Source organism: Myxocyprinus asiaticus, chromosome 45 (genome assembly GCF_019703515.2).
Source record: "Myxocyprinus asiaticus isolate MX2 ecotype Aquarium Trade chromosome 45, UBuf_Myxa_2, whole genome shotgun sequence".
In the NCBI taxonomy this organism is placed as follows: Eukaryota; Metazoa; Chordata; class Actinopteri; order Cypriniformes; family Catostomidae; genus Myxocyprinus; species Myxocyprinus asiaticus.
This window is the reverse complement of record NC_059388.1, coordinates 3065490-3090180: the sequence shown is the minus strand read 5'-3', so window position 1 is coordinate 3090180 and position 24691 is coordinate 3065490. Positions and strand designations below refer to the sequence as shown.

The following is a 24691-nucleotide window of genomic DNA, read 5'->3' as shown; positions in this document are numbered from 1 at the left end:
ATGACTTGTAAGGCGAAACATTTTAATGTTTGCATTACATAATCAACTACATTCAAAAGCTTGTTCGAGAGTGATCATATTGCATTGCACTTGCAATGCAAAGGACCTGGGTATGAGTTGTGAAGAGCATGGGAGTCGAAACTTGAGCAAAAAAACATAGAAGAATCACAAAATGATGTAGTTGCTTCAGCAATTGCACTTTTTATCTCACATTTACTTTTTCTGGCACTATCGGTTAGGTTTAGGTTTAAAGTTTAGGTTAGGGAGGTAGATACACTGCGTACCCAATTATTAGGCAAACTGTATTCCTCAGGACTAATTTTATTGTTGAACAAATACAATGCTCTCAGTCAATCCAAAATGTTATTGAACCTCAAACCTGAATGTTTAACAAAGAAGTGAGTTTTGTCTTTCTCAGGGGAATATATGTGTGCACAATTATTAGGCAACTATTAGTGGGCACAATTATTAGGCAACTAAATTACAAAAAGAATTTCTCCCAACTCAATTGTTTATTCTCAATTTTTAGTGTAGGTGCAACAAATAAGTAACACAAAATGACAATTAAATAAAAATTTTGGCCTTTCAAAAATATTCAGTGACCAATATAGCCACCCTTCTTTTCAATAACTGCCATGAGACTTCCATCCATGTAGTCTGTCAGTTTCTTGATCTGTTCACGATCAGCTTTCGCTGAAGCAGCAACCACAGCCACCCAAATGCTGTTCAAAGAGGTGTATTGTCTTCCGTCACTGTAAATCTCACATTTGAGAAGGGCCCACAAGTTCTCAGTAGGATTTAAGTCAGGTGAGGAAGGGGGCCAAGTCATTATTTGGGCATCTTTGAGGCCCTTGCTGGCTAGCCAAGCAGTGGAGTACTTGGATGCATGTGATGGAGCATTGTCCTGCATAAAGATCATGGCCTTCTTGAATGCTGAGGACTTCTTCCTGTACCACTACTTGAAGAAAGTACTTTCCAGAGACTGGCAGTAGGTTTGAGAGTTGAGTGTCAGTCCATCTTCAACTTGAAAAGGTCCAACTACCTCATCCTTAATGATAGCAGCCCATACCAGTACCCCTCCTCCACCTTGCTTGCACCTGACTCAAAGTGGGGCCCATCCATCTGGTCCATCAAGAGTCACTCTCATTTAATCTGTCCATAAAACCTTTTAAAAATCTGTCTTCTATGTATTTCTTTGCCCAATCTTGATGCTTCAACTTGTGAATATATTCAGTGGTGGTCGTGTTTTAGCCTTCTTGACCTTGGCCATGTCTCTGAGCATTTGACACCTTGTACTTCTGGACACTCCAGGTAGGTTGCAGTTCTGGAATATGGTAGCATTGGAGGATAATGGGTTCCTGGTAGCTTCACGTTTAATTCTTTTTAAGTCTTTTGCAGTTTATTTGCACCTTTTCTTCTCCATGCATTTTTTTCACCCCATTTGACTATTCGCAACAAAAGGTTTGATTGTCCGGTGGTCACGCCTCAATACTTTAGCTATTTCAAGAGTGTTGCATCCGTCTGAAAGGCATTTTACAATAATTGACTTTTCAGTGTCAGTTAAATCTCTTTTTTGGCCCATATACACACCTTCATATAAGGTGTTAGTCAATTTCGCCATACCCTCCCTCATTACACAAATACATACCACCTGAAAATGATTGAATCCGATAAGCATTCAAGTTTATATGGTTTGGAGTTGGAAAATATGCATGGAAATAATGATAAGATCAGAATACTCACTTGCCTAATAATTGGGCATGCAGTGTAGGCTTTGTTGATTTAGAACTTGATAGAGCACCTTAAAAACCTCATCTGTTTGAGAGAACATTTAACTCGCTTTTGGTGCCCCTCTGTGGACATCTCACTCTGAAACTGGAGCTCACACATGCCCAAACGTTCAACAACATTTCTGGCTTCGGCCACTTGGGGCAGTGCTTCCCATAAGCACTGATCGATTTTAGCTAAAGAACTTTCAAACTACTGTTGCAGAATTCACAGTGAGATCAGTCTGGTACCACTTGAGGCTGAGACTAGGTTGTTTCCTACTGATCCTCTGGTCTAACATGCATTTAGTCTATCAGTTTACACAGCCATTCGACAAAAGAATTTTCTCCCCTAAAGTTGCATCAGAGGCCACTGGGTAGCATCTGGTAAAAACAAAAGCAATTCTAGCAGTCCTCTGACCCTTTACTTAAGTCTTACATCTACCGTTCTGACATGCTGTGACACTGGTCTGCCTCCAGAAAGATTTCACTGATAAACTCCTCCAGTTTGCTCTGACACATTTCACCATTACACAAACAAATAATAAAACCTCTGTTTGGGTGACAGCAACAAAATGCTCAAGTGGAAACTCCCTATATCACCCTAGGTCCCTGCAGATTCCCACCCCTACTAAATACAAAACTACAATTCATCCACCTCATGCTAGTTTTACACTTGAGGCCAGAAGATGTCTGAGAGAAAGTAAGCTGCTCTTTCAGCTCAACTCTGATAACAGCTGTGCCTTTTATTTCCTTTTTTACTTAAACATCTGTCGATTAGCACCTAGTAGTTCCTTGCCTGCAATGTGTACGGCACACAAGATCATTAAAAACAGGCAGCTGTTACCCTGTGTGCAATAGTGCAGCATGCATGACAGGGAAACAGTATGCTAGCTCATTAGCAATTGACAATGCAGACAGCTTCAGCTTAAAGCCGCCACAGAGAATGTGAAAGCAATAAGATTTATTCCAGGATCGAAGTCAACAGCGGAATTAATTCTGAAAACTGGTGTCAGAATACGATTAATTTATGCAGAAGTAACCTTCAATGCATGCCATGAGGTGACAGTGGGATAATAAACCAACTGATGGAAGATTTGCTTACTAGCTGTCCCTACATCCACTCATAACCTGTCTGAGAGAGAATACAAAGAAAGAGAGATTTATATTAGAGAATATAATTATAAAAACCTTAGCAAAAACTATGCTAACATGCTTGTTTCTTCTGCAAGTCTATAGGCTTCAATTTGTCTTGTTGTTGTTCCACAAAAAACGTTAGTGGTTTTTATCACACTAGCCATGTTACAACATGATCACATGGGAAATCGACATGTTGCTTCCAAAAGTTTATGGATCATGAAATTTACCCCATTATGCCGATTACTGATAATTACATCAATCAATTAAATTGTGTTCATCTTTCTATTTGGTGATACTGATAGTGTGCGAAAGATTGCGTGAGACTTCTGAGACATGGGTTCTGGTCCCATGGAAACCAGGAAGTAATCATGTTCACATAAACAATGGTAAGTGCAATATGGAGTTTGCGTTTTTGCTTTGAAATTACTTTTTTACTCCACTGGTTAGTGAGTAAGGTTAATTATATATGCATTCCTGTTCCTGTATTTATGGCTTAAAATACATTTTGTGTGGACACTTTACCCGAAACTGGAGCTCACACGTGACCATATGTTCAACAGTACTTCCAGCTTCGACCACTGGGGGCAGCGATTCAACTTTTGGTAAGTATAGACCGATTTTAGCAGATGAACTTTCAACCTATTTTTGCCAAATTCACAGTGCATTCAGTCTGCATGTCAACACGAGTAATGTTTAATTCTTGTGGCTTAAAACTATGTTTTAATGTGTATCTTAACGTTTATCCTAGAGTAATGGTTTTCCCTATAGAACTCCTTTGTAAGTGTATCTCTGTAACTGTGATTTCTGTTTTTTCAAATTTAGGAATGAGTATAAATTGTCCTTTGTGGTTCTCAGAACTTCACTTAACTTTAATAATGTAAGATTGATGACCTCCACAATAGCTTTTAAGCTTTCTTTGATGCAAAGAACTTAGCAAGCTTTAAACCTGGAGTTCAATAAACAGAATTTTACATCACAGACTCTGAATCTCCACAAAAACTACAGTCCTTTAAATGGGCAACAACATTTTTATTTTTTATATAAATATATACAATTTTAATTTTTCTGATCTCTTGTATGGGCCTTTTAGATGCCTTTCATCTCTCTCAATAATATTTCAAAAGTCCAGATTTTTGTTTGTTTGTTTTTTACCTTTTTCAATTCAAACACATTCTATATGAGGTTCTACCATCTAGAATTCCTTTTGATTGTAAATTTAGCAGTATCTATATCCACAGCAGACAACATACTTCAACTGATTACACAGCTAGCCTCACATAAGTACATTTTCATATGTTATATTCCCTCCTTTTTGAAGTTTGCCTTCACTTTGTTACTCTCAATATTGTTTAGCCCCCGCAATGTCACTTTAAACCAAGCCTTTGGTAATATATTAATTACTGTAATGTCTCGACTCACTTGTGTTGTCACTTTTCTCGTCACATTGATGTCAAAAGCGTGTGAGTGGTGTTTAGTCCTAGTTACCTAAAATCCTCTGCAAAATCACTCTTTAGGTCTTCAGGCTCATTCACAGCATATATCATAATATAGCCTAATGACCAACAAACCATACTGAACTTTATGTAAATAGGTTTCTAATGTTTGACCATGGCCAAAATCACTGAGATCACATTTTTTCCCATTCTGATGGTTGATGTGAATATTAACTGAAGCTTCTGACCCGTATCTGCATGATGTTATGCATTGCACTGCTGCCACACGATTGGCTGATTAGATAATTGCATGAATATGTTGGTGTAAGGTGTTCCTTATAAAATGCTCAATGAGGTTATATAAGCTACCATACTATTTATTATCACGGAGGGTTTGACTTTTATCAAACATTTTAAAGCTTCTGAATGGTTTGTATATGCTCCGCTCTCTGAATTTGGAATGATATTGTATCCAGCACGGAGGCAGAGTGATTGAGAGAGTGATTGCTTAAGGTCACATCCCTGTGATGTTATTGCCACTTTTAACATTTACCCATAAAATATGTGCAGATCATAAGGTGTCAAATGACTGTGATATGAGCCCTAATGCAATAGCAGGTCACCTCTGCCACATAGAAGATGATGGCCGCATCACTCAGCAGCTCGGCATCAATCTGTGCTTCTGTTATTGCCTTCCAGAGACTACCAAACCCTCCGTGGCACGTCCTTTTTCTCTTTCCCCATATCCCTCGACCTCTCTTCATGGCCTCCCTGCCTCTCTGTTGGATCATGATGGATATGAACATCACAGGGAATCATTATGTTCCTCACCGTTTACAAACTGCCCTGTCAAAAGCAACAGAGGGTCAGGTCTGTCAAAACAGAGTGACGAAAAAATATCATCTGGCTGATGATGGAGGCAGTGTATTTTTAATCAAAAGGTCAAAAAATGTTCCTATCAGGAGAATTTTACAAGCAGGGTGATACATTTTAGTTAAGTGTTTCCACTCATCTCTGAACTAATTTCTGTTTAGTGCTCCTAGTGTTGCTATGTTACTGTAAATTAAATGAATAGGTAAATATATTGATAATTAATTGACAGTTTTATTTCCAACGCAGTCTCATGACAAGTCGTAATAAAACCGTATGAGCTGGCTCTTACAAAAATGTAGGACTCGTATTACTCCCCTATTGAAAATTAAAAGAACCAACGAACTAAAAAAAAAAATAAAAAAAAAATGAAAATAGACAAAAAATATTGATGACATCTGGTGTGCAGGGGACATGTACAAATGCTTGTCTAATAATAAATGCCAGGATACCAGGATACCTAATACCACCTGCCACTGACTGATGATTTTGCTAATCTAATCATGATTTTGATGGTATTTTAAAGGGACAAGAATCTATGGTATATGTTTCTGTTAAAGCCATCAGTTCACGTTATTTCAACTTCATTTTCAAAAATCATGTTTTATAGTACAATTTCCGATCCTGAAGAGAAAGATTCACCTATCAACAAACTGCAGCAAAAGACAGAATCGAGTTGGTCTCCCTACACTCTCAAACTGCTTAAAGTATACATTTGTATCTATATGAATATTTTGCAATATACATAAAATATATTGATTCTATATGTATAATCATCAACTTTTATATTTTTCCATCACCTTTAATTCGATAACGTCATTATCAGTGCTTCATGAGATTGTAGTGCATTCCCCCATGAAAGACGTTAAGTACACAGTCTTGTACCTTTGTCTTTTGTCTGATTTTCAAATACTTTTTGCTTCTAATCAAAGTTTGTAATGTTGATGAAATCCCTATGGAAGAAAATGAATGGGAAAAATACTTCTGGTTCCAAGATTTTGTGTTCCTGAAAGTATTTCATTAGGACTTTTAACATCCGGTGGTTGTGGTTCTCCAATATCAAAGCTGGTTACAACCATTGTACTTCAGGCCTCATGTGGAAAAATGTCAATTCTTGAAAGTTCACCAGTAACATAAAAAAAAAAAAAAAAAAACTATAAAAACTTGAGCTGAGCTATAAACGTATACACATTAAGTTATTTTAATCAAAATTTAGGGCATATAATGTTTAGTACAGGTGTCGGGAACCTTTTTTCAATAAGGAGACAATTTTTACATTTTTGGTTGATGCATTCTTTCGACAGAGCCATAGCAAAAACTAACAATTTACTATTTTCAAAAAACAAAGTTTTCAATAAAATTAAATGTTTATTATGCCCATAGACTACTTAAAAACAAACAAATATGCAACAATTAAAAGTAACATGTTGCAATATGGAATTGAGTACATGTATTTGTGGGGGTCTCCATAAAATTACTTTTTTATTAAATTACTATTTTACATTCGTTCATGAAAAGTTCACTTCCCTATAGGGCTGGGCGATATGTAAAAAATATTTTAAAGATATCCAATTATATTGTCAACACCCCTGCCGAGGGTCAGTGAATGTTTTTGCTTTATTGATTTTGCTTAAAAAGTTTAATTAATTGAAACGTGAAAAACTTAAGACTTTTTAAAATTCTAATTGCACTTTAAACAAAATGAAAAAGCAATTAAAATAATAGATAATAAATAATCTTATGTAACCACCTCCCCAAATCCAAACATTTACCATCTCCAACCGCCCCATTTGTCATCACCCAAGCATCCGTCAACGACAACAGGTGAAAAATTACTAATAGGCTACAAAAAGACAATTCTAAATTTAAAGATAATAATAATCATCATAATAATTAAGCCTAATAAATTCCCTTGTGTTCCCAAAATAATGCTGCCAAATGTGTGTTCTTATCGAATGTGTTTGCATTGTGTTTTGGTAAAACAGTTAATGCTGCCTAAAAAAAAAAAAGAACTCAATTTTAGGTTCAAGGTGAATGTGTCTTGTATTACTTTATGATTTAATGTAACGTTGCTGGAACTGCTGACAATGACGAAGACGATGATGAAGATGAGAACCCAAGTGCAGTTTATTAATAAACGTGAAACACCCTAACTACAAACATGAACAATCATAAACTTGAAACTTGGCTTGACATAAACTTGACATAAACTTGACATAAACTTGACATAAACTTGACATAAACTTGACATAAACTTGACATAAACTTGACATAAACTTAGCTTGCCAGGAACAACATACCATCACATTCAATACTTGACAACCAAACGATGCAAACATGAGGGCTTAAATACAAGACATGGGAGAACATAAACCAATGAAGAAACAGAACTCATAACAAGCTAATTAAACAATAACCCAATGAAAACATGACACAAGAACATGGAGGGAAAACAGAAATCACATGACAAGGGAAACAGGAACACATGACATGAACCAGGAACTAGAATTTCAAAATAAAAGACATGAATCAACCCAATACACATGACATACAATCACTTTTGTCTTTGTTTCTTTAATAGAAAGATATATACTGGCGGCCAAAAGTTTGGAATAATGTACAGATTTTGCTGTTTTGGAAGAAAATTGGTACTTTAATTCACCAAAGTGGCATTCAGCTGATCACAAAATATAGTCAGGACATTACTGATGTAAAAAAACAGCACCATCACTATTTGAAAAAAGTCATTTTTGATAAAATCTAGACAGCAGCCATCACTCCAACACCTTATCCTTGAGTAATCATGCTAAATTGCTAATTTGGTACTAGAAAATCACTTGCCATTATATCAAACACAGCTGAAAGCTATTTGGTCCGTTAAATGAAGCTTAACATTGTCTTTGTGTTTGTTTGAGTTGCCACAGTATGCAATAGACTGGCATGTCTTAAGGTCAATATTAGGTCAAAAATGGCAAAAAAGAAACGGCTTTCTCTAGAAACTCGTCAGTCAATCATTGTTTTGAGGAATGAAGGCTGTTCAATACTTGAAACTGCCAAAAAACTGAAGATTTCATACAAAGGTGTACACTACAGTCTTCAAAGACAAAGGACAACTGGCTCTAACAAGGACAGAAAGAGATGTGGAAGGCCAGATGTACAACTAAACTAGAGGATAAGTACATCAGAGTCTCTAGTTTGAGAAATAGACGCCTCACATGTCCTCAGCTGACAGCTTCATTGAATTCTACCCGCTCAACACCAGTTTCATGTACAACAGTAAAGAGAAGACTCAGGGGTGCAGGTCTTATGGGAAGAATTGCAAAGAAAAAGCCACTTTTGAAACAGAAAAACAAAAAGAAAAGGTTCGAGTGGGCAAAGAAACACAGACACTGGACAACAGATAATTGGAAAAGAGTGTTATGGATCTTAACCCCATTGAGCTTTTGTGGGATCAGCTAGACTGTAAGGTGCGTGAGAAGTGCCCGAAAAGACAGCCACATCTATGGAAGTGTGGGGTGAAATGTCACCTGAGTATCTGGACAAACTGACAGCTAGAATGCCAAGGATCTGCAAAGCTGACATTGCTGCATGTGGAGGATTTTTTGATGAGAACTCTTTGAAGTAGTTTAAGGAAAAAATTCTAATTGTAATAGTAATTTTTCACATTCTTTCTTTCTTTTTTTTTTTTTCAATTTGGAATGCCCAATTCCCAATGTGCTTTTAGGTCCTTGTGGTTGCATAGTGATTTGCCTCAGTCTGGGTGGTGGAGGATGAATCCCAGTTGCCTCCACGTCTGAGACTGTCAACCCACACATCTTACCATGTGGCTTGTTGAGTGTGTTGCCACGGAGACATAGTGTGTGTGGAGGCTTCATGCCATCCACTGCAGCAACCATGCTCAACTCACCACATGCCCCACCAAGAACAAACTGCATTGTAGCAACCATGAGGAGTTTACCCCATGTGACTCTACCCTCCCTAGCAACTGGGCCAATTTGGTTGCTTAGGAAACCTGGCTGGTGTCACTCAGCACACACTGGGATTTGAACTAGCAAGCTCGCGAACTCCAGGGGTGGTAGCCAGCGTATTTTACCACTGAGCTACCCAGGCCTCCCAATTTTTCACATTCTTAATGTCCTGACTGTTCATTCATTGTGATCAGTTGAGTGCTACTTTAGTGAATAAAAGTACCAATTTCTTTCCATAAGAGCAAAATCTGTACATTATTCCAAACTTTTGGCCACCAGTGTATATATATTTCTGAACCTGCAGAGTTGCGTTCACAATGCGTAAGAATAAACTGCTCAGTGGAAATACAGTGAACAAAACTCACAGCACCTCCTGAGATGACTGGAGATCATTTGCAGTATTCTCATAGATGACATTATTCTCGCAAACAGTTTTCAAATGAATGAAACAGACAAAAAGGAGTGATAACTCTTTACATGCGCGTGTTCTACAAGACAGGGTCCCGCTGCATGCCTCTGAACAAACAGCGAATCAGACACGAGCAGTGATTACTTTTCTTTTGTCTGTTTTTATATAATAAAATATAATAACATCTCTTCAAGCACGTGTCTTGTTTCTAACATCATGTGTTACTCCAAGACGTCTTACGGGTCACCCGCCTGTTGTGGGTAGATGAGCAAAATTACCCATGCATGAAATACCTGCATTTGGTTCTTCAAAATATAATAACACATTTTTCTTCAAAGCGTGTCTTTGTGTCTAATTTCTTCTCATATATCACTCCGAGACGTGTTACAGGTACATCAGCAAAATTACCCAACACTGCGCATGAAAAATCAGCATGTAGCGGATGTGAACCTTGTTCACCAGGATTAGGCTGTACGACAAATTCGGGAGAAAGGAAATCAAAACAGTGTCATTGACTTCAAGCTTTGCAGTCGCACCCACACTTTCTGCAGGAAAATTATCTCTAGAAAGTTTTAAACGATCATGTGTTGGTAAATGGTGAGACACCCCGCGAGCCACTTGATTTTTAACAAAGAGCCACTAGGTTCCCAACCCCTGGTTTAGTGGAATGCAACATAAAAGATGTGAATTTCTACGTCATGTTCCTGTAAAGACTGTGCCTGAAGTAAATATTGTCACTAAACAAACTTTTATCACTGAGAGAATAATGTGACTGCATGGAGGAATTCTCATCCAGCACACATACACACACACACACACACACACAAAGGCATTTCGAGCCTGTTTAGAGCACTTTAAGTCTCTGCTGTTTAAAAGCACTTTAACCTCTGCTGGAAATAACATTTGTGATTATGTGCATTATATTCTCCACACAGCCTTAAAATCAACACAATAAACGCATTTATCGCTGCATAAAGTTTCTCTCTGTGTGTGTGTGTGTGTGTGTGTGTGTGTGCCTTCTGTCTTCAATCCCTTGACTTTAGTGCCATCAAGTGGCAGGCAACTGATATACTGTAAATGACAGCTAGTAAAGATGTATTCTTCTGTGGAATACAAATGGGGAATTATTTGATGAATGCTCATGCTCTACATTTTTATATAGTGACCAGGGTCTCCAGAAAGGACAAAAAAGCACCACAAAAGTAGTCCATAAACACTATATTTCAAGATTTCTTCAAGTTATATCAAATGATAGATTTGTCTCAAATATCTCAAATCTCATTCTCGCTTGTGCATATAAAAACTAAACAAGTGAAGACAAATTGTGCCAGGTCTGGTGTTACAGATGCACACAGGCTGAGTTCGGAATGACATACTACTTTTAACAACTTTGAGTAGTATGGTAGTATGCCATTCTGAACTCGGCGTCAGTGATTTTTATTTTTTATTTTTGCTGGCGGATCCAACGGAGGTCTTTGACCTTTTACTGACACCTATAGGCATGGATTCAGCATTAGACAATAATAAAAAATGGCATTTTTATTTTTCAAAAGAAATAGAAATACAAATTTATTCTGCACCCAAAAGTAGAACTATTTCTTTTGGAACTATTGGTTATCAGCATTATTTGTGACAATAGTTCGCTGATAGTTTTCCCCATGGATGGCGTTGAAGGGTCCTGGAGTAAGACCGCAGTCTTCGGAGATAAAATATAAACAATTACTGACTGATGGTGTACCTAGAGAAATGGAAAACAGTCTGTATACAATAGGCTACCCAATTTAGCAAAAAATTGACAAATGATCTCTTATGATCTACTGTTGATGAATGATGGTCTACTATTCATATTATTTTTTATTAGCTTATATGACAATGTTTACTTTAAAGTGTTTTAGTAGCTACATTGTAGATGATTGTAAGAGTGCATAATTTGTTTCTCTTATGTGTTTTTCTGAGCTGGATTTCGAGCATTCGTGCATTTCGAGCTTGTTTACAGTTAAAAGTCCCATGTTATGCACCAAATCATTTTTATATATTTTTTCTGGTTATTATAGGGATTTTTGTTGCATAATAAACTACATCTGGTAATTTATTCACTTTGTGCCTATATGTCTGTGCCAGTCACAAAGTAATACTGAGAATTTTATTTTAAACATTCAATAAACTGATTTTAAATGTATCAGCTGATTAATCGGTTATCAGCATTTTACACCACTTTACTTATCAGTATTAGCAAAACCCAAAATTTGTCAAGCTCTAAAGTGGTTGCATATTATTTTACATATATTTTTTCAAAAGTAGGGGTAACATTTTTAATGAGAAAAGATAATACTGAGTGCATCTTTAGTGATGTGAAACATTGGTTCCCACAAGTTTTGTCACACCAACCCTGCGTCCTAAATGGAGTACTATCAGAACGTGTAGGCAACTGCATTTGATGAAGGAATCACATTTCGGCTGCTAAAAGAGCACGTTCTTGAGGTACAGTATGCAGGTGAGTAATAAGTATTAATAGATTACAGACATACTTCATCTGGAAACATGGGCATTAGCCTTGCATATGAAGTAATAACAACAACCACCACCATAATAATCTACAATGGATTTGTTAAACAATCACCATTTAAAGGGATAGTTCACCCAAAAATGAAAATTCATCATTTACCTACCCTCGTGCCATCCCAGATGTGTATGACTTTCTTTCTTCTGCTGAACACAAATTAAGATTTTTAGAAGAATATCTCAGCTCTGTAGGTCCTTTCAATGCAATTGAATGGTGACCAGACCTTTGAAGTTCCAAAAATCACATAAAGGCAGCATAAAAGTTATCCATACGACTCCAGTGGTTTAATATATACGCAGAAAGCTTTAAACGTATCCAGTGAGAACAGTGCTAAAGTCTACCTCGGACAAATTGAAAAACTCAATTGCAGTATGGATTGCTGTGGACTCTAGGCCAGTGATATTACAGTATGTTTAATGACAAAGAAATAAAATACTACTTTGAATATCTAAAGCACTTTTTGTATTGTCTAATTAATGCTTCACCATATCGTCACAATAATGTTATATATTTGAATTATTAGAATTAATATGTATTGAATAATGAAATATATTTATTAAGTTGATGTTAAATAAACATTTATACGATTATTTTTATTGTATACAGTATTAATCTATTTTCTTATAAATATATTTGTAATTATTAATTTAATTATAGAATATATATATATATATATATATATATATATATATATATATATATATATATATATATATATATATAGATTATTATATTAATTATATTAATAATGATTAATTGTATATAATTATATTATATTATATTAATTGTGATTAATTTGATTAATTCACTGGCACATCAAGTACTTAACCCTTAAATGCATGGTCATTTTTTTTCCCAAACACATATTCGGGTCTTATTCCGACACTTATATCTATCAAAAATGGATGTACCAGATAATGCCCAGATAGTGACAAATTTTCAAAACATTTTCAAGACAATTAGAAAATAATAAAAATAAATTATATTTTGATATATTTTGATGTTTTATTTTTAAATAAAATTAAAGAGATAAAGCAACAAATCAGGAATAATCTTGAACAGGATTCATTATTTTCAAACAGAAATTGCATGAGATGAAACTGGCTGTCAAACACATATTGAGCTACACATAATACATAATCTCCACATTAGACACACATCAGCTAAACCGAAGTTACACATACGTTACACATTTTCTCAGGCACTTATTGAGTCTAAATAGATGAAGAACTTACATTATTTCAGTAGTATGAAAAAATGACAAAAGTCTGTATCATACTGTTCATGTGTTACACTTGCTATAGTTTACTTCAGTGTTGTTTCTACATCAGCTAGCATAGATGTCAAATGTAAATCAAATCAGTCACTGAAACATCAGCACCACCTCGAATAAGAAATAACAAGTACAATATGTACAGTATGTGTACACACATATGGGATACTGATAATTCACCATTGTTGATAATTCATTGTTGCACAGAAAATCAAAGTGATGTGTTTATTTGTATAAATATAGTACTAAATTCTGTTGTAATAAACAAAGAAATAGATATCATGTGATAAAAAAAAACTAGATATGAATATAGATATGAAATAATCATAAAAAATATAATTTATGGAAGTGCGAATATAAAACAGACACTCTTACATACCTCGGGTCTCTAAAGAGCCTATACACTTTTGGTACCTTTTCTTTTTTTTCTTTTTTTACACTATTTATAAGAGATAGATTGAGGAATAGTAAAGATTCCTCAAGGTTTGGGCACAACTGGGGTGGAATGAGGTCCTGTGTCTCTAAAGACCTAAGGTATGCGTTTAAGGGTGAATTTCAATTGACAGCTCTAGTGAAAAGTGAAAGCACTGATGTGCAAAAATGAGCTGGTCACCATTAGATACTTTAGATCTTAAAAAACTTTGAGCCCACCCTGCGTCCCACCTACCACCTTGCAGGACACCCTACTTCTAGCTCCAAGCGATTCCCTAGGGTGAACTTGCTGCCCCACCCCGCTCTGTATCCCACCCACCACAACCTTGCAGGGAGGACACCCTAAATTTAATAGTCTCAATAATAATTCAATAATAACTAATTTAATAATCTCAATAAAATGTCAATTATTCAATTAAGAAATACCCACCTTGTAAAGCACACCTTCCCACACATCATCATTACATTGGCTACCTGTTAAATTTTGTATAAATGTTAAAATTCTGTTAACTATGTACAAAGCTTTGAATGGTCTAGCTCCACAGTACTTAAGTGACCTTCTACCACACTATATTCCATCATGTTCATTATGATTGCAAAAGTCTGGCCTGTTCCTAGAATATCAAAATCCACAAAAGGAGGTAGATCCTTTTCATACTTGGCTCCTAAACTATGGAATAGTCTCCCTAACCCTGATCGAGATGCAGACACACTCACTCACTTTAAGTCTAGACTAAAGACTCATCTATTTAGCCAGGCATACACCTAATTTATCCTTCAGCTCACAATTAGGCTGCTTTAGTTAGGTCTGCCGGAACCAGAAACAGTGATCATGATCTATAACTTTGCAAAAAAATTGAATGGCATCTATGCTAATATTATTTTATTTGAGTTTATCCATTGGTTGTTGATTGGATTGTGAAAATATGGGCGTTGCAAGCGGAACAGAGGCATATCTGAATGCCAGTTTGCAGTGGAAACAAACACCCCTACCACTGTGCTGCTAGAGTCAGAGTCAGTTATCTGTAAAACTGAGCAGCGATCTCAACACATTTATGATCAAACTGACAACAAGCACACAAGCACATCGCGCACGAGCTAGGTCATAATCAATGAGCAAACTGGAACTTTCGACGCGAAGATAAAAATCTTCCTCTTTACATAAACTTTGCATAAACAATTTGGATCTACTGGAACCTAACAAATTATATTTTATGATATTTCTTTTTAATGCATCACGCTATGAAAGCAGCTTCTCGAGTTTATATGAATTAAAATCATTTATTTCATTTACAGACGCACATTGACCTCATTTAACCCACACACATTTTCCAGAAAGCCTTTCAAAATCACCATAATAAAAGCATTTATTTACATCATATAGAAGGATTGTGTGATGTAGGCTACAGCTGCTGTCTTCAAACCCTTGACTTCAATGTCCTCTAATGGCAGGTACAGTAACTGTAAATGCTACTGTAAGTGAAATGCTTTATATTTCATGCTTTAACACCATTGTTTTCTTGAGCAAAATATAAAATCTTATGGTTGTGCCCAGTGGTGGAGAACCGGGACTTTTCCCAGTGGGCCGCCCATGAAACGGGGCCGAATGGGGGCCGAACAGACAGCGATAAGCTGAAACGGGCTGCCGCGTTATGCCAAACGTTTGGGCCGGTTTCTATGTAAAATACGGGGCCGATTTCTCTTCCCAGTCCGCCCATGGTTGTGCCAGTGAGTTTGGAAGAAATGCACCCGCTAAAGGTATAATCAAACTAACCAAATAAACTCAAATATGCAATCAAACCTTATTAAATATCATTTTACTGATTCATCACTGAATTACAGGCCTAAAACATAATTTTACATATATGACAAGTAAAATGAGAGGTATCTTCCCCAAGACATTAGAAAAACAGACAGAAATGTATACAATTCATTACTTAAAAAAAGTGTACAACACATTATGCTTGAACAATATACATTGTTCCTTTTAATCAGAACAGAGCTTTTCTTATATTACACTTCATTTTGTATATAAATCATTTTTTTAGTCATTTGTCTTCAGACCATCAGAGAAATGGAAAACAAATATTATCAATATTTTACATCTGTTAGATGAGCTCTGTCAATGATATTGCAGCGATCTACTCACTGCATGAAAATATATAAAAAATAGTAAGCAAACATTTACACCATTAGTTAACAAATACTTCAATTATCATCTAGTGCCACATGAAAAATCCAGCTTGACAGTTTATGCTCATTTTAACAGCCCGACACACAGTTTGAAAGAAATGAAGAAATGTCAAGGTCGTATTTCACTCCAAAATAAAAAGAAATTCTGTATTGCATACAGAATTAAGCCTAGTTTTAAGACCATTAAGACTGTGGAGCTGTGACATTATTTTCTTGACAACAATTTCCCATTACGGCAATGCAAATAAATCTCATTCTCCTTACTGTAATGCATCTGAAGTTGTTGTTTTTTTAAATTTATTTTTTTTATTCTCTCTCTTCTCAAAGGTGATTATAATATGTATAATAAATAATTTGTATAATTGTTCTTTTTTTTTTTTTTTTTTTTTTGCATTACATTAATAAGAATGAGATTTTATTACAATAATGAAGTTGGAAAAAAAATGTAAGCCTAATTTTTTAAGATTTTTTATATCATGACATTATTTTCATGACAATTAAACACATTTTCCCCAAAATTCTCATAACAGTAAAGACAAATAATAATAATAATAATAATTACCATAATGCATCTGAATGTTTTCTTCTTTTTTACTATTCTAAATGGTAATTCTCATTAGATTACCATTACTGTAATACAATATGGTTTTATTTATTTATTTTGTATAAGAACTTTAGATTTTAAATGTTTTCACATTACAGTGATAAGAATTAAGAAATGTGCTTAATTATCATGAAAATGTTCATAATCAACATTTTCTTATGCAAATATATTCAAAAACTCCTTTAATTAGGACTAAGATGTTTACACTGTGACATTGTTAAACAAATTTCCCCCCAAAATTGTCATAAGAGTCATGAAAAAAAATCTCATTCTCATTTCCATAATTTTTTACTCTTTTTTTTTTGTTTGTTTTTTTTAGTAATTCTCAATATTCTCAGAGGTGATTCTCAATAGATTCTCATTACTGTAATACACTATTTTTTTTTTTTTTTTTATAGAAGAACTTCACAATTTCACATTTTGCATTACAGTAATGAGGATCAATGGAAATTTTTTTCACATTACTGTAATGAAAATTTAATGAATTTTTAGGGTGAAATGCTAACATTTTGTAAGATTCAGCCATGTACTGTACTATTATACTCATAGATTTAATATATTTTCCAATAGCATTTATGCCCAATACATTAACGATTCATGAGAAAATACGGTTACTGGAATTCTTTAGGTTACCCAGATTTAAAAAAAAAAAAAAAAAAAAAAGAATTAAATTTTTTTGTTTTTTTAAGTATCTTGAATTTGAAATAATATTTTTCCAGTTTTAACACTCCTGGGCCGGGCTGGTTGGCAGAGATCCAACATCACAGTTTTAAACAGAGAAGTTAAACAAACAATATTTGGCACCAGACACATTCTGTGCTTCCTTAGTGCAATCCAAGGCTATCCAAAGCTCCAAATCCAATCCAAAGCTAATCAGGACCTTTGGTAAAATACTCTGATGTTTGGAAGTTAAAATCATTCAACAGTCCCTAAATAAACTGAGAACAAACTAATAGACAGATGGGAAGACAACCATGAACAGTATTTTCTTAGAAGATGATGATCTTTGGAAATGTCTTAGATACAAATGTGGCCATAAAACCAATTTAAATCAACACTAAGGTTATAACAGGCACTTTCTATGAATAGAATATCCATGAAAAAGGGTTATGAACTATTAAACAAAGTCTTTTTCTCTTTTCTTTTTTAGACAATGGTCTGTGAAATGAGGAAGTTACATTTCAGAAAATTCATTGTCAAGGATTATATGAGCTTTATTTTTTATAAATTTTCATATAACACAAATATCTACATAATTTACGAGTTGGCTATTTCGTATGGTCTCGCACGATGTTGTTCGCATAAACTTGTACGACTTTATCACGTGCAAATTCCCGGATGTCTAATGCAGAAGCACGAGTTCCGCACACGAGTCGTTAAGGACATACTTATTAATATTATGCCCTTACCCAAACCCCTTATCTAAACTTAACCGATCAGTAGAGTGTGTAAACATGATAGGAAGCTGTTGTGTGTGATAGAAGCAAGTAATTGTCATGTATTAGATGGAAACGATGTCCAGCGACATCATTGGCTGTAGTGAATGTCATAGGATTTCAAACGAGTGCAGCGGCATGATATCATACGAATTAGCCAAATTTAGAAAAGTCGTAGGAATCCTGGCGATTTCACCATGAGAGTGTGTTGGTACTACTACTCCTTGGCGTTTTTGCACGAGGAACTATAAATCCTCTTAGCCATTTAGAAAGACAGTTATTAGCTCCTACTTCGGGGTAGGTACTTTTTGGGAGAAGAGGGACTGGGAGGTGCTGCAGCCTGTGATTGGTCAAGCACATATGATGCACAAATCAATGAGAAATGTGAAGAGTGGACAGCCGCCATGAGTAAACAAACATGTACTTAGAGGACTGTGATTATTTTCCAGTTCCCTAACAGAAATAACACAAACCAACAAAGTATCCAAAGAGTATCGCCTGTTATACATACTTGCGTGCCTGTTACTGCGAGGTTAACTTGCAGCAAGACTTATTTTTTTCAGTCAATGGGTGAGTAGTTCAGTACAGCATTCTATGTTGTCATAAAACCTTTATTGTAAAAGACTGTGTTGATTTAAAAGTTAAAAAGTGCATTTTCAACATGTTTTCCACAGAGTTCAGCGTGGTTAAAATCAGCGATGTGCCTCATCTCTCCTCTCACTGCGGCTCAAGTACCCAATGTAAGAACTGTAACCTGAAGACACAGTTTGTGTAAACAGCCCTAACAAAAGTATGTACTTGTCTTCCTGCCAAGCTGTAGAAAGGGTCTAAATGATTGTTCGAAAGTTGTTGTATACAGTCAAGGTCAAAACCAGGCTACGCTTTTCATACTACGCTAATCTGGTAACAGGACACCAAAGTGCACCCTATTCATAGAAAGTGCCACAATCGTTGTGAAAAACGAATGCAGTTCTTCAGTTTAGGGTAGAAGAACAAAAATATGGACAAGTTCAAATATTGTAAAATATTTCCTTCATATATGGTATTGTATTGCATTTACCTTTACAGCCATATAGCAGATGTTCTGCTCCTTTGTGGCAAGGATGTTTAAGAAGGTTTTTAAATTTGCTTATCTGAAACCATTTACGAAAAAAGTCAAGCTTTTAGCAAGTGTTTATTCAACACCAAAGCAGTTAAAGGTTTTATGCTCATTGTGACTGTTCACATAAGTGTGAAGGGGTAAATCTCATAAACCTGTCAAGAAATGTACAGTACAGGTCATATTACACCTCAAAACCAAGAGATATATAACATGTATAAGATGTATAACATTTAAGCGCATCAGCTATGAAAAAAAAGAAGAATCGTTATGAGAAAACATCTTATTCTCATGACTACATGTAATGGAAAAAATAACTATTGAAATATATTATTCAAATTGTAAAGTACATTTTGTTTGCATTATGGTAATTTAATTTATGCTTAATTTAACTATGCTTAATTAGCATGAAAATAGGCTTCATTTCTTTTATGCTAAATATATTTAAAATATATATATAATTAAGTTTTATATTTATTTTAGGGTGAAATATGACAGACTATCACAAGCCCTTTTGGCATTCAACAATTTAGATTTCTCTAGTTAAAATGCTAATTCATGATATCAGCAATGAAATTACTACAAGTAAAAGTGCTTATTTTTTCAGTAATTACATTTGTAAATTACTAAGTAAAACTTAATGATATAAAATATGACAGGAAAAATGGAATTTCAACTAGTAAAAAATAAATTGATTGATACCTGTAACTGCATTTTCACTAGTAGAATTTCAAAATGTCATTCACTGCTGTTCAAAATGCAATTACAGATATCTATAATTAATTTCTTACTAGTTTATGTTACTAGTTAACAATTTCACACATTAGCAATGTACTTCTTATTAGTACAAATTCTCATTTTTTTATATCAATAATTACATTGCTACTAGAACAAATATCCATTCCTGATTTAAACAATTGGATAACAACTAATAAATAAATAAAAAATGTGATACCTGTAAAAGTATTACAATTTGTTAGATTTGGTATTTCACATATCATTTAATTGAAAAGTAATTAAAGATATCTTAAAAGGCTTTCTTACTAGTGAAAACCGTATTTTAGATATCAAAAATTAGCATTACATATCCTGCACGATTAAATGTCAAATGGGCTATTGATATGCAGACATTTCTTTGTGAAACTCACCCAAACAATTGTTGTAAAGAGTGAAAAGATTGTCAAGACTGTAAATAGTCTTTGTGTGAGCAGTATTGACACTGTGAGCATAAAATGTTCTAATGACTTTGCAATTTTTAAACTGTTACTACATAAAGTTGAATTAAGTTTTACAGCAAAGGCATTAATGAATAACAAGCGTTACATGTGAAATCCTCTGGAAGAAGCAGCTAAGGGACATTTAACTTCTCTTAACTGTGTTTGACATTGTCCAGATCAAACTAGGGTTTTCAAACTTGAGCAAATCAATTACCAATCAGTCGGATAGCATTGATTCTGTTGGCTGCCACAAATTAGAAACAATTTAAACTAAAGGCATTTTAAACCATTGGAAACTTACACATACTAAAAGTACAAAGTAAGGGAAGATTTTCTGCTAAAAAACACCTGAAGCACACTTTGCTGAGAGGTATAGCAAGCCTTTCCGATATTTAATCATGTGTAGTATGGATGGCCGAATTACTCAAAATGAAATCATTAAATAAATATGTATGTTTAAATAAATCATTAAATACCTTATAAAATTGTTAAAAGACACTATAAAATCACTAAATAAATCAATAATTGTTCCTTGTATTTCATTTCAGCATTAGTTTGCATCCATTTTCATTTTAGCATTATTTTTAGGTTGATTTTTCATTTAAGCATAAGCTTTGTACCTTTTCATTTTCAGGGCTACGGTTATCGGCGCATCACTCAACGAAAGTAGACTTTGGACTTTTTAGTTAGTGAGTTTAGGCGTTTTCACACCGCAACTATGGATAAGCTTGGTTCAATAAGAGATTTTCTTTTAACTCTTGCAGATGAAGTTGCCAACCAAAACGTTGACAATCACTTAATTTTAACCCATACAGAAAATATAAGAAAATGTTAAACAAAATAAATGTTGTAAATGACAGTAACATTGGTTAAGGTGTGTGGATTTTAATCAGCATTGAGCCGTATGTTCGACTGGAAAATGCACAATATGATGTTGATTCTGTGAGAGAAGGTCTTTATGGAAGAGGATATCTAATTATAGATATCTGGAATTCATGCATTGCAAATGATTAAATGTCAAAAGGGCTTGCGATATGAGAGGTGAAATTAAATGAGTTTACGTTTTGTGCACAAACACAAAAAAATGTAAACAAATGTAAAATAAAAAAGGCTTTTCTTTGTTTATTAGTAAATTGCATTAAAAAATAGTTGACCCAAAAATTTAAATTTGACCATTATTTACTAACCCTCATGCTGTTGCCATTATTTTTGTCAAACCTGGAGGGATGGGTTTTCACGCACCATATTTGAATATTCACAAATACAAATGAGATTTGAGAGCTACAGCGGAGGGGAATACTTTCAGCAAATGTAAAAGTTCCTCGCACAAATCTATCGTATGTTTTCAGAAGACTTATAGTGCACAAGATGTATGGTATTACTTTTAAGTGACTTTTATGGTGCTTTTTCATTCTTTTCGGAGCTTGGCAGAAAGACACATGGCTTGGAAAGACATGAGGGTTAGTAAATTATTGTTTTTATTTTGGGGTGAGCTATTCCTTTAAGATTCGTATATCACCACTGTAACATCTCACAGGATAAAACTAAACAGTGGCATGGAATCAAAATCACTGCGAGAGACAAGTACAAAACACAAAGTCTGTACACTGTTTAGTGTGCTCATCTTGTAAACGGTCACAGTCAGATGACACAGAGATGCCGCCCACATCCCTACAAGTTGTAAATGTCCCTGTTGAGATGTAGCACTCTCACTGGAATGTACTGGAACTGTTGCCCATCACATCAAAAGATGACAATTTTCCAATCACAGTCGATTAAAGTGAATGAGACAGGAAACACTTGTCCCACCCTTCTCCAAATGAGACATCCTTTAGAAGGTGGAAGTGTGAATTACGTCTCAGGGTTGGCTGTGGTCATGATCTTTATGTACTGGGTGAAGATCGTCTCAAAGGCCTCGTCTCTGTGAATCATGGCACCAAACACCAGCGGCTGCAAGACGTGTGTAAACAGTTCACCGTCAGAATTCACTCAATTATTCAACAAAGCAACAAGTGAGACAGCCTAATTGTTTTAATGAGAGTGATGTCACTCTAAAAGAATGTATGACGTACCTTCTGTGTTAATGGAGTAGCGATAGAGATGCCCATTCCAGACCCAGGCAGAACTGATAAAACCTTGTACTATGAAAACAAGAAAATAAGTTATTGGTTAGATCTGCCACTAGTCGATGCATTGGGAATTACATCATTACCTGCAGAAATACCCATTCTTGTTATCAAAAATGGAATTTCAACTAATAAATAACATAATTATCGATATCTGTAACTGCATTATGAATAGTAGAACTTCACAAATACGTCACTCCTGTTCAAAATGTAATTACAGATATCTGCAATTAATTTCTTACTAGTTGAAATTCCAATTTCATATTTAAGGAATGAACTTCTTACTAGTAAATATGATATTTTTTTTATATCAATAAATATGTTGTTACTAGTGCAAATGCCCATTCCTGATTTCAAAAATGGAATTACCATCAGCAAAAATGATAACTTTTGAAATCTGTAATTTGGTTTTCACTAGTGGCCAAAATCAGGTGCACAGGTAGCTGTCAAAACCTGCTGGACATTATTGCCTGCCACACCGCCGCCAATGCCTTCAGTTTAGCTGTGGGGTCATCAGCCGGGAGCCACCCATCATAGATGTTTTGGCAATTAATCCTGGAAATCTCTAGATTCGTTCTATCAGGCATCCATCGAATCACAATACAGCCTCCGCTACATAGCCTGCTCAGATGCCTCACACTGTTTGCATACTTCTGTGTTTTCACCCCCCTCCACTCCATCACCACCAGTTTAGGTTCCTGTCCTGGGCGGGGGTAAGCTCCGCTCCCCTGCAGTCATTGCCTCCAGCAGGATCTGATGTTTCAAGCAAGCATCGGAGTACTGAACCATGGGACGGGGCTAACGCCAAATGATATAAGTATCTTTTAGTTCGTATTTATTCCAACAATCTCGAGTCTTTCTGTTAGAACATCTCCTGATGGTGGGGCAGCAGTCAGGGATGTCTCCCTGCCACCCCCAGCAGCTGGACACTGGACCTTTTCAATTTCCTCTCATTCTCGCCTTCCCATGAAGACATTCATCCTTTAAAGGTCATAACATGCATACAAGGTTCAAAGACCCCACCTCTGTCTTGCGCCTGAATTGATTAATTCAGTTAATATTACTGAATTGAAAAATTCGTTTAAAATAATTTTGGGGGCCACCACCATTACACTTCTTAACCATATCCAGAAGCCCCCTTTCTCAGCTTCCTCTGCCATTTCCTTCACAGACTTCTCCAACGCTGATATAGAGATCCCAACATCTTTTAGTAGGCTCTGCATTAATGTTCCCATAAATCATCGACACCCAACCTCCACGGGGTAAGTGGCAATCCTCCATCCATTTTCCCTGCACTTGGCGGCCAGATCAGCATATTTTAACTTCTTCCTTTCATGGGCTGCCTCCAGTCCCTCTTCCCATGTGATGGTATGCTCAGTTATCATTACTGTTCTAGCTGATGTCAACCATCACACTATGTCTGGCCTCAAGGAGCTAATGGCAATCTCAGAAGGAAATTTCAGTTGCTGGCCAAGGTCGACCTCCATTGTTCAACCTTTTCCAGGGGCCAGGATTGATCTGGTTTCCCATTGCCTAGCACGGCCTCTCCTCTTTTAACAAAATCAATGAACTGCCTCTGAGGAGCACGTTGGCCTTTGTTTTCCTTTACCGGATCATGCCACCACCTGTCCTTGCACCAAGGCAGTCTTGCAACCAGCCAACATGTGCCGTATATTCAGTCTTGGGGTCTCACAGATGGGACAATTCTACTTTGTGCCATACCACAGAGCCAAATTTCCAAGGCTTGAAAGGGTGTTATAGGTGGATCTTATTAGAAAACTTGGCATGGCCTGGGGTTACATGTCAGCCCACCCTAAAGCTCTATCAGATGTACCCTCCCATGCTGTCCGGTGCCCTTGCTGCTGCTGGTTGACTGCTCTAATCATATACCCTTCTTTTTCCATCCTAGATACTTATGTAACTTCCATTGCTTTACTCTGCTTTCTGTAGGCTGCTGACCACAGTTTGGGAGCCACCCACCATCCAAGGCCTGATCTTCCTGACTGGGTTCTTCCAATAATTTCAGCCTTGAAACTGCTCAGTTTACAACCTTCACCGTCTTCCAAGCATGGCCTGTTCAGACCTGGGCTTGACCAGTCCTCAAAGACTGGTCTGTTGATTCCCATGGCTCTAACACCAGCCTGGTCTTCTACTGCTTGTAG

General features: G+C 35.8%; 1 protein-coding gene across 2 annotated transcripts in view; it reads right to left on the bottom strand.

Moving 5' to 3' along the window:
- Positions 1–15231: 15231 nt before the first annotated feature.
- The window catches only part of LOC127435323 (GRAM domain-containing protein 4-like), a 117020-nt gene continuing 107560 nt past the window's right edge, over positions 15232–24691 (bottom strand). For both annotated transcript variants that reach the window (XM_051688720.1, XM_051688721.1), the window contains 2 exons: positions 22476–22544; positions 15232–22353 (listed from right to left, as the gene is read on the bottom strand). In XM_051688720.1, the coding sequence (XP_051544680.1) occupies positions 22255–22353; positions 22476–22544 (168 nt within the window). In that variant the 3' untranslated portion in view covers positions 15232–22254. The remainder of the gene's footprint in view (positions 22354–22475; positions 22545–24691) is intronic.